General features: G+C 35.3%; 3 protein-coding genes and 1 pseudogene across 4 annotated transcripts; 1 reads left to right on the forward strand and 3 right to left on the reverse strand.

The window, feature by feature from the left end:
* Positions 1–113: 113 nt before the first annotated feature.
* Positions 114–1589, forward strand: LOC9321085 (protein PATRONUS 1). The gene is made up of 5 exons (XM_002882825.2): positions 114–257; positions 543–619; positions 698–973; positions 1062–1105; positions 1254–1589. Exons 2-5 carry the CDS (start codon positions 553–555, stop codon positions 1446–1448), a joined length of 582 nt encoding a protein of 193 aa, XP_002882871.1. The 5' UTR covers positions 114–257; positions 543–552; the 3' UTR covers positions 1449–1589.
* A 34-nt stretch (positions 1590–1623) lies between these two features.
* On the reverse strand, positions 1624–2789 carry LOC9318938 (annotated as a pseudogene).
* A 1866-nt stretch (positions 2790–4655) lies between these two features.
* LOC9321086 (J domain-containing protein APJ1) lies at positions 4656–6784 on the reverse strand. 2 transcript variants are annotated; one of them, XM_021032998.1, is made up of 7 exons: positions 6564–6784; positions 6389–6512; positions 6004–6088; positions 5794–5864; positions 5500–5556; positions 5174–5410; positions 4656–5088 (listed from the first exon to the last, which is right to left on the reverse strand). In XM_021032998.1, exons 2-7 carry the CDS (start codon positions 6497–6499, stop codon positions 4966–4968), a joined length of 684 nt encoding a protein of 227 aa, XP_020888657.1. In that variant the 5' UTR covers positions 6500–6512; positions 6564–6784; the 3' UTR covers positions 4656–4965. The 2 variants fall into 2 exon arrangements, with proteins under 2 accessions (XP_020888657.1, XP_020888658.1); XM_021032999.1 differs by having other exon boundaries at positions 4656–5085; positions 6389–6780.
* Positions 6785–8034: 1250 nt separating this feature from the next.
* Positions 8035–13362, reverse strand: LOC9321087 (phosphoinositide phosphatase SAC2). The gene is made up of 16 exons (XM_021030512.1): positions 12843–13362; positions 12538–12742; positions 12276–12441; positions 11478–11700; positions 11111–11187; positions 10822–11009; positions 10624–10721; positions 10400–10533; positions 10150–10284; positions 9663–10020; positions 9448–9569; positions 9254–9367; positions 8993–9169; positions 8742–8900; positions 8559–8655; positions 8035–8474 (listed from the first exon to the last, which is right to left on the reverse strand). The coding sequence occupies exons 1-16, from the start codon at positions 12927–12929 to the stop codon at positions 8394–8396; spliced, it is 2421 nt and encodes an 806-aa protein (XP_020886171.1). The 5' UTR covers positions 12930–13362; the 3' UTR covers positions 8035–8393.
* Between the last annotated feature and the right edge of the window lie 457 nt (positions 13363–13819).

A 13819-nucleotide genomic window follows, 5' to 3' on the forward strand; every position in this document is an offset into this window, starting at 1 on the left:
GCCTGGGCCAATTATTGATTAGGCCTGCATTAAAATATTATACAACGGCTCTTAACGGCTAGTAACCTTTTTTCCTCTTCTATAAATTTACATTTTTGGCCTAATTCCGAGTTTTCTTCTCTAATTCGTCAGACTCCAGAAAGAAAAGGAAAGAACAACATTGAAAAGTTACCGTTAAACAATCTAAGCGCTCTTCATCTTCTTAGACTCTTCTCTTCCAACAAGAATCTCACCAAGAAACTAAACTTTTTACAAAGGTAATCTCTTTCTTCCTTCTGATTTAGGTTTCATATTATAGACTGTTCTTGTGGCCATTGGTTGTTCTTCTTTTCGCTACTTGATTCGTTACGCTTTCTGGGTTTCCGGGGGTTTGTTGTGTTAAAGTTTCTTGAGAATCAAATTGGGTTTTGTGAAAGAAACGATCTTTGTTTCGATTTCGAATTGGGTTTTCTGGAATCAAATCCACCAATTTTAGGGTTTCTAATTGCTTAATTTCGTCAATTTGATTTCGTTTTTGTAACTGATTCTTTGATGTTTCACAGTTAAAACCATATGGCGAACATGAACGCTCTTCAACAGATGATCTTCCCAGACGAGAACGCTCCGATTCATCGCAAAAGTAGTTAATCTTTCTCTATTCTCTTTTAATCATATGCTTTGTAACAAGATTTAACATTTATCTTTTGTTCTATTTCAGAGTCTGTTACTGCTGCTTCTGTGAAATCCAAAGGAACTGTACTTGGTCAGAAGAAACCTGGAGGAGCTCGTAAAGCTCTGAATGATATTACAAACAAGTCTGGGATTCATGCGAAAGCTTCTTCAAAGAATAAGCAAATTGCTTCTGCTGCTGCTGCAAAAGATGAGATTGACATAGCTGGGGAAAGGTTCTTACATGATCACAGCAAATGCATCAAAGAGCAGCAAAGTCTCTGGGATGATCACTACTCGTCTGATCTCATTCTACTTCATCATGGTAGTGTATTTAGATCTTCTACGCTATGATGTTAACCAATCTTTGCGAGTCAAAACATGTGCTAAAGCTTGTTCTTTTGCAATTGCAGAATCCAGCATCAAGGAGAAGCATCTCAATTATGACATTGAAAAGGTATTTTGCTTTAAAAAAAAACAATGTGTGTCTCTCTGTCTATGATGGGGATTTGGTAAGACTCTTGAATCATCAAGGATCAGATTGCATCTTTGATCTAGTTTTGGAACTTAAAGTGACACTTTTTGTGATGTGTTATTGGTTTCAGATGGATGCTAAGAACAATCTGACTTACGAAGAACCAGAAGAGATGGCATCACCAAAGTTGTCTGATTGGCTGAAGAACTCGACTCCATGGCGCTCTCCAATCCGTCATGGCTCTATGATGCCTTCCACTCCTCTGGCTTGGCGGTTCGATTCAAGTGAATTCACACTTAAAGAACACTCTGACGACCTCTTCTGAGTTTCTGTTTCTCAATGTCTTTAAAAAAATTCATCCTTGAGATGAAGTAGCAGTAGTAGTAGCGACTATCTTTTGTTCAGCTCACTGTGTCTTTCACTTTGTAACTGGTTTCAGGAATTAAAGTTGGAATCTTTTCAAGCATTCATCAAACTTGTTACTTGTGCCATATTCAGAATTTGAAGTTTCGAATTACTATCACGTTTCAAGCCAGAATCCTAAACATCTTCAGAATCCATTTTTACATTTTAAAATTCCACAACAGTTTGATCTATCGGACTCATAAACAAACAACCATCTCTTCGACACTATGGTGACTCCTGACTCTTCTCTTAACTGTCTCTATCCTCTAGACAGTTCCGTAACATCTCTAATTGAGCTTTAAAGAAGTGAATTCTCTGCAACTCAAGCTCCTTAGAGAACTTCATCTTCTCCTTCTCCAGCTCCACCATTTGTTTAAGCTTTAAAGTCTCCACCTTTTCATAACTTTCTGCAAACCCCACTATCGCCATTGCCACTTCTCCGACCTCCCTTCCTCCTCCGCCTCCTGTCTTATCCAACGTCACTGGCGTTGGCAGCAACAATGGTGGTAGAGGTAGAGTCAGCAGAAAGTTCAGGTTCAGACTCTGACTCCGTCTCAGAAGCAACTCTTTTCCTGAAATGCCACCGTGTTGAATCACCACTCCTTTTCACATCCCCGAGGATTTAGTTTGTCGTTGGTAAAGACTCGAACGGCTGCTCAAAGGAATCACCTTTAAAGCCTTATTCGCCGTCGTGGTTGTTGTGGCTCCTCCTCCGATCAAACGTTCGAGCTTTTCAAAGAAGATCCATTTGCTGCTTTTATTATCACCTGCGGCGATTTTAGCTTTTTCAAGTTTAAATTTCTTCTTCACTGTATCGATTCTGTTTTTGCAGTGTATATCAGTTTTGGGAGATTTGTTGTCTCTGTTGACGATCTCAGCTACTTCTTTCCAGTGCTGTTGCTTCAGATTACCTCTCTTCAGCTCTAAGTATCTCTCTCCCCACGCATTGATCAGAATCTCCGTTGCTTCTTCACTCCAACTGTCGTCTCTCCCTCCTCCGCCGCCGCTTCTTCTTCCGGAAGCAGCTTGATTAGGACAAGAAACCACTAGCGCTAAACCGCTCCGACCAGGCGACTTCGCGGTTGACGTATCTGTCGGCGACGGCCGTGACTGTGTCTCGTCATCTTCCTCCATAAATTACGGCCTATGGATTGGCTACGGCGAAGAGTGGATCGTCGGAGGGGTAAAAAGAAGAGTGTTCACCGGCGTAAGAATAAATCTCCGACTGAGTTTGCGAATTGACGGATAAGCCCCCAATGGAGTCCATTATTACAAAACAACCGATATCTCCTAATCTTTTTCATTCACATGATTCACGTGAAGCTACAAGATTTTTCATAATTGTACTGTAATTGATACTCCCTCCGTATTTTAATAAGTGTCGTTTTAGGATTCTCTTTTTATAAAAATTAGATGTCGTTTTCAAATCTATATATACATTTTTGGATGACTTTTAGCAAATAAATCCTGGAGTTGGAATGTATTTACGGATGAATGCCATTGGCATTAATTATTTAAATTTGAAAAATATTAATTAAAGATATTACCAACACGATTTCGAAAATCATAAATTCATATATTCCTTAATTTTCTGAGTCATTAATGTGATAATTTTTAGGAAATATTTCTCTGTAAAAAAAAAATCCACATTAATGAAGGTATTAAAATCGACACTAACAATTAAATTATTTAGATATTCAATTATTTTAAGATTCTTATATCTTATTTGATATTTTTTTTTAATATCTCATTCTTTAATTACTGAGTTTAGAATTTATTGGTTGTTACCTATTTTTTGGTGAAATTTATTGGTTGTTACTTAATAAGTAATTATGCTGCGTTTATTTTAGTTAATATCTAATTTAAAAGATTTGTTTTCTTTTATTATTAATAAACGAATAACATGTATAGAAATAAAAGATTTTTCTTGCGACTCCATAATAAAAATATTAAACTCTTATTTTCTACATTTCTTACACATAATATCCTCTTATTCAATAACAAAAAATATATATTGCATATTTTTAAAAATATTTATAATATTTAAATTATATAAAAAGTTTGTAATATTAATATTATTTCAACTCTATACAAATTTAATATATATGTATATATATCTTATGGGAACCATTTAAAAGAAATTTTTAAATTGACTTGAATTATATAGCTTTTAAATAAAAGTATTATTGAAAAGAAAAATAACTAAATGATGTTTAATTTCACGGGATGTGGAAGTCGGATTCACACACTCAAGTATTTTGTTAAATGGGAAAGATTATTCTTGAGGGACAAAAATGAATACGTAAGAACTTGTAAATTGATACGAAAATTGCTATATTATTTCTCTCTTTTTTTTAGGTGGTCCCCCCTTTACATGGCCACTGGCCTCTATATTTATACATAGCTAAACGACATTTAAAATGAGTAATTAAGTACAATTATTCCTTCTTAAATGTGTCCGTTTTGATTCTTCGGCTTTAATGCTCAACGTTTGAATTTGAGTTGACTCTGATCTTCACGGGCCTCGCCTCTTCTGGCCCAAATGTCTTTGAACCGACTTACCCGTGTCTTCTACACCGAACTCGCGTCATAGTGCAGTCACTTCGGGTTATCTAAATGGTGACAACCACTTCGTCCATCCTTTCGGCTCGCGGGTCCAATGGGCTTCATCCTTTATGGGCCATTATCCTGATTACGTGGCAATCTTTGGTTGGTCTCGTACTTCTGGTGCGGGATCCGACACCAACACGGGACGGGTAATATGATGGGACGGGTTTGGGTTGATATTTATAAAAGATAGTATACCACGGGTGAAATCTTAAAATTAACAATCAAAATAATCTATCAAACAAATTACATTTTGATTTTTTTAAGAAAATATAGCTCCGCGGTGTACCGCGGGTTAAAATCTAGTTTCTATACAAAATTTTTTACTTTTTAATGTTTTATGATATCATAAAACATTAAAAAGTAATAAATTTTGTATAGAAATTTGAAAACGACATCCAATTCAAAAAAATAAAAATTCTAAAATGACACTTATTAAAATACGGAGGAAGTAAACAACAATATTTCTCGTAGCCTCTCATGGTTGGTATTTGGTAAGATAAGATAGATTCGAGTAAAATGGAACAAACAATAATGTATATTTTAAAATAATTAAACAATGACTAATAAGAATATAGAAGGATCAACATAAAGCAACTGATTTCATCGATCTTTAATGATTCTTGCTTTAGGAGACAACAATTCAATAACAAAATAAAGCAGAGAGAAACAAAAAGAAGAAGCTTCGAGAGGAGGAGGTGGGTAGTTTACAAAACGACGACCCTTTGAGTTTCGATGCATCCTTGTTGAGAAGACAACAACCACTCATCTTGTCTGTGACTAGTCGACAAATGTGGACATGAGTTAGCAAAAAATATGGTGTGAAGTGGCTATGAAGTGGGCACTCCATAGTTGTTTGACGACGACGTTTCATGGCTAGCATTGTTCTTTCTCCTGTTTCTTCTTCCGCCATTGTTTTTCCCTTTCTTGAACTCTTGCTGATGGTCCACCTGCTAATCCAACAAAACCAGTTCATCATCAAGAAGAGTATTAAGCGACTCTGAAAAGGAAAGGTTCTATGTGTTTTCAGTTCTTTACCCCTAAAGAGAAGGAATGAGCTCTCAGGTCATATCGGAAAGGATCATTATTAATCCCTATCGAACTTGTCTCAAACGGTGACGACCGCTGATCATTTGTATCAAATACAAAACTACAAGAGGAAGTGAATGTTGAAGTGGAGCAAGACGATGATGATGAGAATGCTGCAGGGTCTCCTTGAAACATCTCATTAAACAGATCTTGTAATTGTTCAAAACTGTCCCCTGTGTTATTCTCCTGCAAACCAACATCTCAATGATCAGTAGGCACAAACAATGGCTGTGTATAATAAATTGATGGATAACTAACTGATGCAGGCTGCTTACATTAGGCTTGGATTGATTCATCATAGTCGCCATTTCGTTCAAAAAATCTCCCATTCCCTGCAATCATCAACAACAGATTTCCATCAATTACATGGTTGATAGGTTCAATAACAACATAAGGAAGAGAATAACCAAGTAGCTAGGAGAAATTTTCCAACACAAAGAAACTGAACTAATCTAGTTTTGACAGAGAAAGAAGGCAAATAACACTCAAGAGCATTGCCCTTTAAATGCAGAAAGTGAAAATCTTTAGGAAGAAACAAGATATATATTAAGAAAAAAAGGGAGCTTTACGTTTTGGTCATCATCATCAGTATTATAAGCTCCAACATCATACAGGAACCTCTTATTGGAGTCAGACAGAACTGTGTGTCCATAAAAAAAAAGCTTAATCAGAAACATTAAACAATACTGTATCCAATAACCAGTCCCCATCTGTTTCACAATAAAGAACTGAAAACAATTGTTGAGGCAAAGATTGGGAGAAAAAGCTGGTGAAATTACCAGAGTAGGCCTCTTGAATTGCCTGAAACTTCTTCTTTGCTTCTTCTACAAACTCCATTGATGAACAACGATCTGGATGCCATCTCTGATTCCAACGTAAAATCAAAAGTTCCCAATCAATTTTCAGTACCAAATTGAAAAGTTTACAAACTAATATCGATCTCCAAATCTCAATCAAACCTATCAGCTAAGGCAAGATCAAAGGAAACACAGAATCAATTGCAGTGAATCTAAAATTTGCATCAATGATTCATCTAATGAAGCTAACAAAATTCAAATCAAATTGATATTACATGCAATACTCCAAATCAGAAAAACAGAATCAAATCATTGTTGTGTATTTCAATGAACAAAAACGAAATCAAAAAGTTTTAAGAATACTCACAAGAGCGAGTTTCTTATAAGCAGTACGGAGCTCCGTCGACGAACATTCCTTCTTCAAACCCAGAACAGCGTACAAATTATCGTTGATTTTCTCGCTATTATTGGACGCCATGGCTAACTTTCTCCTCTAGGTCAACAAAAAGAGAAACCCAAGAAGAAAAACTCGTTTTTTCGACGAATTTCAACACCCAAAAACAGAGCCAACGAACTTGGGATGTTTGGTGTGTGTATATAGGTACTAAAGAGTTTCGATGGATTCGAAACTACGTGTTCTTAAGGCCAAAAAAACCCGGAAAGAGTAGGTTTTGATTGGTATCGTAGAGAGATCAAAGAAGAAGAAATTTGGTTTTTAAAAGTTTTCCTCTCTCTCTCTCTCTCGTACAAACGATGGAATGGAACTCTCCAGAACCTCTTACCACTTGTTAGATTTTTATTTTTTTGGTCCTACTACTTTATATTTTTATTAATTAATTAATTATCTTTCTTCTTCGAGTTTCGTCAAAGTAATAAATTAATAATGATATTTTGCGCAAAAAATATCTATTCGAAGACTAATCACTTCTTTTCTTTTTTTTTTTTTCTTTTGATAAAACTGTTTCTTTTACCCATCTTAGAACCTTCTTTTTTTTTTGTCACCACACCACCCAAATTAATATTTCTTTCTGTTTCATAATATAAAAGTCATTTTAGCTAAAAAATTGTTTCATAATATAAATCGTTTTCAAATTCTCATACAAATTATATATTGTTTTAATATTTTATAATAATTTATTTTATATAGTATCTTTTATGATTAGTTATACATTTTTAAAATATATTTTTTTAATTTGTATGTTTTAACTAAAACGATTTATATCATGAAATAAAAGAACTTATGTGTCAATAAATATAGTAAATAAGAGTAATTTAAAAAAAGAAATAGTGTGAATGTTTCTGTTTTTTTTTTTGGGTCAATAAGTTTTGAATTTTTGTTTAATTATTGGAGAATTGGTAGAGAGATTTTTCAGATGTGTCGATGATATTTTTATGTGAAAGGGGATCATTCACTCTCGAGAAGGTTCTAATGAATGTGGCGTTTTCGTAAACTACAATAAACTCTGAGGTCTTACGTCACCGTCAATTTTTTGGAAACATGTGCTTTTTTGGATCATCCACGGGACCCCTTTACTCTCTCAATAATAACCAATGACTTAAAAAAAAACCACTAAATAAAATCCCTATTACGAATTGGTTTTGTTCTATTCGTTTTTGCCGCCCCCTCCCCTCTTTTGTCAAGCCTTCGAATTTGACCTCTTTTTTAATTTATACCTTGTAATGTACTACTCATAAGACACTTTCGAATTTGACCTCATTCTTTTACCTTGTTATGTATAAGACAGTGATTACTAAGCTTGAATTTGACCTCATTCTTTTTTACCTTTGTAATAAGATACTGATTACTAAGCTAAGAAACAAACCAGAACTTGACCTCGTTATAAAGTACTAACGAAGATGCGTTTGCATTTCCAATGCTCAAGTGATGATCGATAACATTAGAAACACACATAACATGTATATAGTCTGTATGCATGCATATCTTAGTGTCCCACATATCTTAAGCTTAACTCTACTCTATTGGAGTCATTGAAAATTTTATGAAGAGTAATGAACTATGAAGGTACTCACTTCTGTTTTATTGTCAAGAATTCCCCAAAAAAAATAAAATATAGAAGTCAAAAGGAAATATGGAACAAGATCTCAGCTATTTTCAATCACCATCATATCTTTTTGTAAATTATTTACAAGCTTGTTGGTGTTGCTATCCTCTCTCTCTCTTTCTTACCATTTCACCTTCTAACCTTTTTTTTTTCCTTCCAATTCGATTAATAAATGAAACGACGGTTAGTAATTCCTTTTTGGTTATTTTCTTTCTTTGTCACCACTAACAGGGAGTATGATATTCTTTTTGCTTTTTGTTTGTTTGTTTCATATGGGCAGGTTTAACGTCTTTGAAAAGCTCTGTTTTCTCACCAGAAATGACCGTCTTCATCCATCACCCACTTCACATAACCTTCAGGAATCCCGGAAATGGCTTCTTCTTCATTTACCTGTAGTTTAATATAGAGTTTGTTACTATTAACATTGGTTTTATGCATCATCAAGGGCTGATTCGTATTTCAACTTCTTCTTACCTTTCTATTGTCTGAATCAGCTTCTTCAACAACACAAATTTCTGACTCTATTTTCCTACTTTCAGGGATTGTTTCAAAGGATCTAACCACTGTGGATCTGCAGAAATTAAAAAAAAATGTTATTCACTTTAGATAATAACATTAGCCACTTTAGATAGATTAAAAAATATATCATTTTGTTACCTTCCGTAACTCTCATCTTCACAAGAGTTTCCTGAAGAAGATACCCAATCCAAATCAAAAGCTGCACATGTACATTGCTCCCCATTCCCATCACAGCAGAAACAATCGTTTTCAAGAATATCGTCTAATCCTAATTCCTCTAATGTCGGTGGTGGAGCACTGCAAAACAATTGCCATTCCCAAGATTTAGCTGACAACAACAACCCCAATTTAGAATATTTATTTTACAGAGATCTTAAGCTCTTTTTTACCTCAAACTAGCAGCAATCTTGGCAGTTTCAGACGTCGAAATCTCAGGTGCTGAATCTGAAAGACCTTTAACTTCTTCATCTTTTTCAGCTACACCATGTCTACCTACTGGTCCCAACGCGGCTGGACTGCTCTCGCTAATGATGCTACTTTCTGATAGAGATCGTTTCATCGTAGACCTAAAGGCAATAAAATAGACTGTAAGTATCTCTAATGAACGTAGAATACTTCTTTACAAGTGTCTCATTAAACTGAAAATATACCTTGAATTCTCCGGTACAGAATTGGCAAGAAATCTTGCTGCATTGTAATGCTGATCAGAACCCAATTCCCATAGCGCTGGCTTATCTGGTTGTGGCTGAAAGTATCCCAAGAACCTGTACAAAAATACAGGTCAAACGTCAATAATTTTTCATACCAGAGGCATAGAAAATAGAGAAAATTTAACCCAGCGTACACGTTAATTGCATCTTGCTTTTCGGCATCCATATAGGCGTTACTGTAGTAACGTTGTAAAGTTCTGAAGAATTCCTGTGACTGAGTTGCTGCTCTCCATTGACCACGCCTTTCACAAAATATCTGTCCACAGAAATAAGATCATTGCTTAACAATTATGTCCATAGGTTTTTATCTAACAAGACAACAACTTATGGCCAGAGAAGTAAAAGAGACCTTGTTGTGTGCCGCGGATCCTCCATACTGAAGAGCAAGCGTATCACCCATTGTCTCATAAATTCCCATCAAATCTTCAGCGAGGGGATTGTCTAGATCAATAGTAGTAGACTCTGTCAATCCCAAAGCATGGAGTTGACGCCCAAATGCTACCAACCCGTATGCATATTGAGCAACATTGGTGCGATCTAAACAGTCTATGCAATTGGTCCTCAGGACTCCTTTCTGCAGCATGGTAGCTTCCTTTTGCTGATCTTCCTTAGCATCCTTACTATCATCACCAATTTCGACCGCCAAATTTGGTGCAGTTTCATCTTTACTGAGTATATCATAAGTAGAACATTCACCATTGTTGTTCCTGCAATAAAAACCGGAAGGATTAAATTGATCAGAGCCTAAGCTACTAAGAATACAAGAGTGTTAAATAATGTGCTACCCAAGAAACTACATAGAAGGCAAACAAACTATTGGTAAATTGAATACTTACTCCAAGGTGGATGGATTCTGGTTCTGAAACCCATCTCCTCTTTGATCTGGAGTTAGCTGACAGTAGAAGATGCCAGTCAAGTTCAGAGCATAAGTAGCCAACCTGCCAAGAATTGCCAACACGTTTGTGCCTTTTCTGGAAAAGAAAAAAAAAACATTTTCAGTTAGTAAAAACGCCTATTGTGTTAATAGACAATGCAATGAAAAGGAAAAGAAACAAAGAAGCATATTAAGTTGTGTCCATCACGTACTTCCTGGAGTGTTTATGCAAGTCCCAGTGAAGAGGCCTTAGACGATCCTCCTTGCTTAACCCTTTATTAATAAATCTAATTGCATTTGCAAACTCTGCACGCAGAATAGTCTCCCGAGGCCTCTTTTCGCGCGTCTGTTATGTCAATCAAGTGAATGAGGATTTAGCAGGAAGATTATATCAAAATTTGTATCCTCTAGACTATGGAGGAGTTAGAATACCAACCTTTATCAAGTTCAATATGATGATTGGATTCCCATATCTCCTTCCAAGATTTTCAAAATGCAGTCTGGTTGCCTCAAAATTGGGGTCTTTCGCTGACACTTTACACAGATAAGAGATATCAGCACAAAAAAAAAAAAACAAAGCAGAAGAAAAATGGAATTGATAAGAATATTTTATGTTGAAGAAAGAAGATCATACATATTATATCAGGTTTGATATTCAAGCGTGAGGTCTCCTGAGACCAGAACAAAGGAATTGAACCCCGATTCTGAACTACAGAACTTATTCGGACAGGATTACCGTCCTGAGCTTCCTCGAAAACAATCTGCTCTGTCTCGACATCATTAGCTACCCTGCCTTTCTCGTTTACACCACGTTTCAGATATCTGGGGAGCAAGATAGAAGATTATGATCCAAAGACTTATCCCATTACAGCTTAAGTAAATGAATGGCAGAGATAGAACAAGCTCAGGTGGCGAGGTTGTACCTTGTACCAGCATAATGCCGAGATCGGCGAGCAATTAGAGTCAATCTAAAATTCTTCTCAGAAACTGATAGTTTGACCTATATAGTAGACAACAACAAAAAAAAACATTCTAAAGGTTAACAAATATTAATATGCATCAAAAGACAAAAGAATCGAGAATGCATTCACATAGTGGGGGCTGGGGTTTAGTCCTAATTCTTACGAGAGTTTCTTCTCTCATGCTGCACAAATTTTCAAAAAATCAAGCAACATGGACAATAGAATTTTCAATGTGAAGTTAAAATATCTCAACACCTTGTAATATGCATATCACTAAATGTTAGAAAAAGTTAATGAGAACCTTTAGACAAATTAGTACAAGTCATACCTGTTTGAAAAATCCATATACCAAGGCAACTGTCCACATACAGTCCTTCACGTTATTCCGAATCCTTCGAGTTAAGTATTCGTTCCAGACAAACATCGATTCGTAGTAAGTGTGTCCTTCCACATTGTTAGACAGATTTCTCTGAAGTGTATGCATGATGTGATAGGAATAGCTGAAGAAGAAGTCCTTTGTGAGATCAACAGTGCAGAGCAGCCTCTTGTACCTAAAAATTTCCAGTGAAGACAGAAGAAAACAAAAACCAAACATGATTTAGAACCTGAATCTGTAAATCAACTGAAATAGAAGGAAGTTAACAAGATAAAACAAAATTATAACAGATTAAATGACAATAGAAGAGAATAAAAAAGCGCTCTCCCTTTCTTGATAGCACCTCTGTCATATATAACATATTAAAATAAATACAACAAACAAAAATGTGCCCATTGTACAAACAAGGGAAAAGAATACCTAGAAATAGTGCAACAAAAATTGTCTGACTACAGACTTAATAAAAAACGAAACTCTAAACTGTTGGATTATCTCCAACAGCAATGGAAAAATTAAAGAGAACCTGTAACGAATATAATCACAGTTACCTCAACAATTGTTAACTTGCTAATAGAAACCTGTGACACTATTATTGTGCAGATCAAAGAGGGACACAATAGAGAGAAAACGGACAGCAGAATAGTCTTAAATACAAGTGGTAAAGCTTTAAATTTTCGAAATGTAATGTAGAGGATAAAGGAATCAAGGTACAGGTTTTCCATTTTACAAGCAGAAGTAACATAAGAAAACCTTTTCTCGTCCTTAGAATAAGCCACATTGGATAGCACAGAGGCATGTGGAATCGTGATTATTTTGCTCTTAGCAACACCATAAACAGTGTGCCCACAAAGTTCACCAAGCTTCTTTCTTTTAGTGATTATCAGCATGTAATAGGGTCCCAAGAACCTTATAAATCCTAGACCAAGAAAAAATTGGGGTAAGAAATGTTAAAGCTTACTTATAAAAAAAAAGAAGAAAGTACTAGTATAGAGTCAGAATCTTGATGCGTTACCGATGATCCCGTAGCAAGTGGTGACAAATTTCAAGCCACCAGATGATCTGTTTCCTTCATGTATCCTTGTCAAAGTTTCAAAGCACTCAGCTTCTGTGTAAGCTGTTGAATCTTCATAAATGTTGACCTCTGTTGGCTCTGTCCTATCTAACTTGAGGACCCTCCAAGACGTTCGGTTTTTATCTCTTCCGATCATATAGAAGCTCTGTTGCACAAAACAAAAGGTTAAAAAAACAATAGCAAATCCATGGATTCGTATCTAAATGAAATCAAATTCTGCCGAAATAAGAGATGAGAATAATCACCGAGCGGGTCTCGTAAAGCCTGAATTTTTGAAGAAACGAAGAACCCATGTCAACTTCTTTTTCAATCGATCTCTCTGACGCCGCCATTTGAAAAACTCACGTCAGACCCGGAGCTCCGATAAACTCGGGCCGACGAGACAACAATAAACGAATTCACAAGAAAAAAGGGAACAAAACCCCCCAAATAGATCACAGAACGATATATATATACCCCCAAAGCAAATCCGAACAGCTCACACGAAATTGAATCTAAGACTTCACACACAAAATTCAAATTTAAAACCAGAAAACACAGACACAACGATCCTAAATTCACTTCACGATACAGATCGAGATTTTACGGAGACAATCACAGAGATTCTGAGTAGCAATTGGTAGATGAAGATGAAGAAGAAGAAGATGATGCAGAGAGAAGAGAAGATGATGACAGAGCTGCGGTGACCGGAACCACAGAAAATTTAACGAGAACAAAAAAAAAGAGAGGAAATTTAGTTTTTTTTTTTTTTTTTTGATTTCTGGGTTTTTAAGTTTTTAACTTTAGGCGCTCGTTTAAATATCTCCTAAATCAGTAATTTTATATTTTTTTTGTTTGTCTTAATGATTATTAAAAAACAAAAAAACGGTTCTTTAGAGAATATTTTTCATTTCGAAAAGGTAAGTTTGACTGTAATCTTTGGGGCGACTTGTAACTTGTTCCATTAGTAAAATATTTAAATAGGTTTTTATGTTTGAAAACTTATATAGAAATTGTCCAACTGTGTACATATATAATACTATATTGAAATTTTCAAATTTGTGTATAGTTAGTTCTTATTCAAAATTTAGATACATATGAGCTGGCTGAAAAAATTAACTCCCATATAAGCTTAAATCATTTACTCACAAATATATAAGAAACTACTTACTATAAATATTAAACGCTATAAGTTTATAAGCCATCAATTCAATTTTAATAACTAACAATACTATAACATATG

The sequence above is a fragment of the Arabidopsis lyrata genome (assembly GCF_000004255.2).
Source record: "Arabidopsis lyrata subsp. lyrata unplaced genomic scaffold ARALYscaffold_3, whole genome shotgun sequence".
NCBI lineage: Eukaryota > Viridiplantae > Streptophyta > Magnoliopsida > Brassicales > Brassicaceae > Arabidopsis > Arabidopsis lyrata.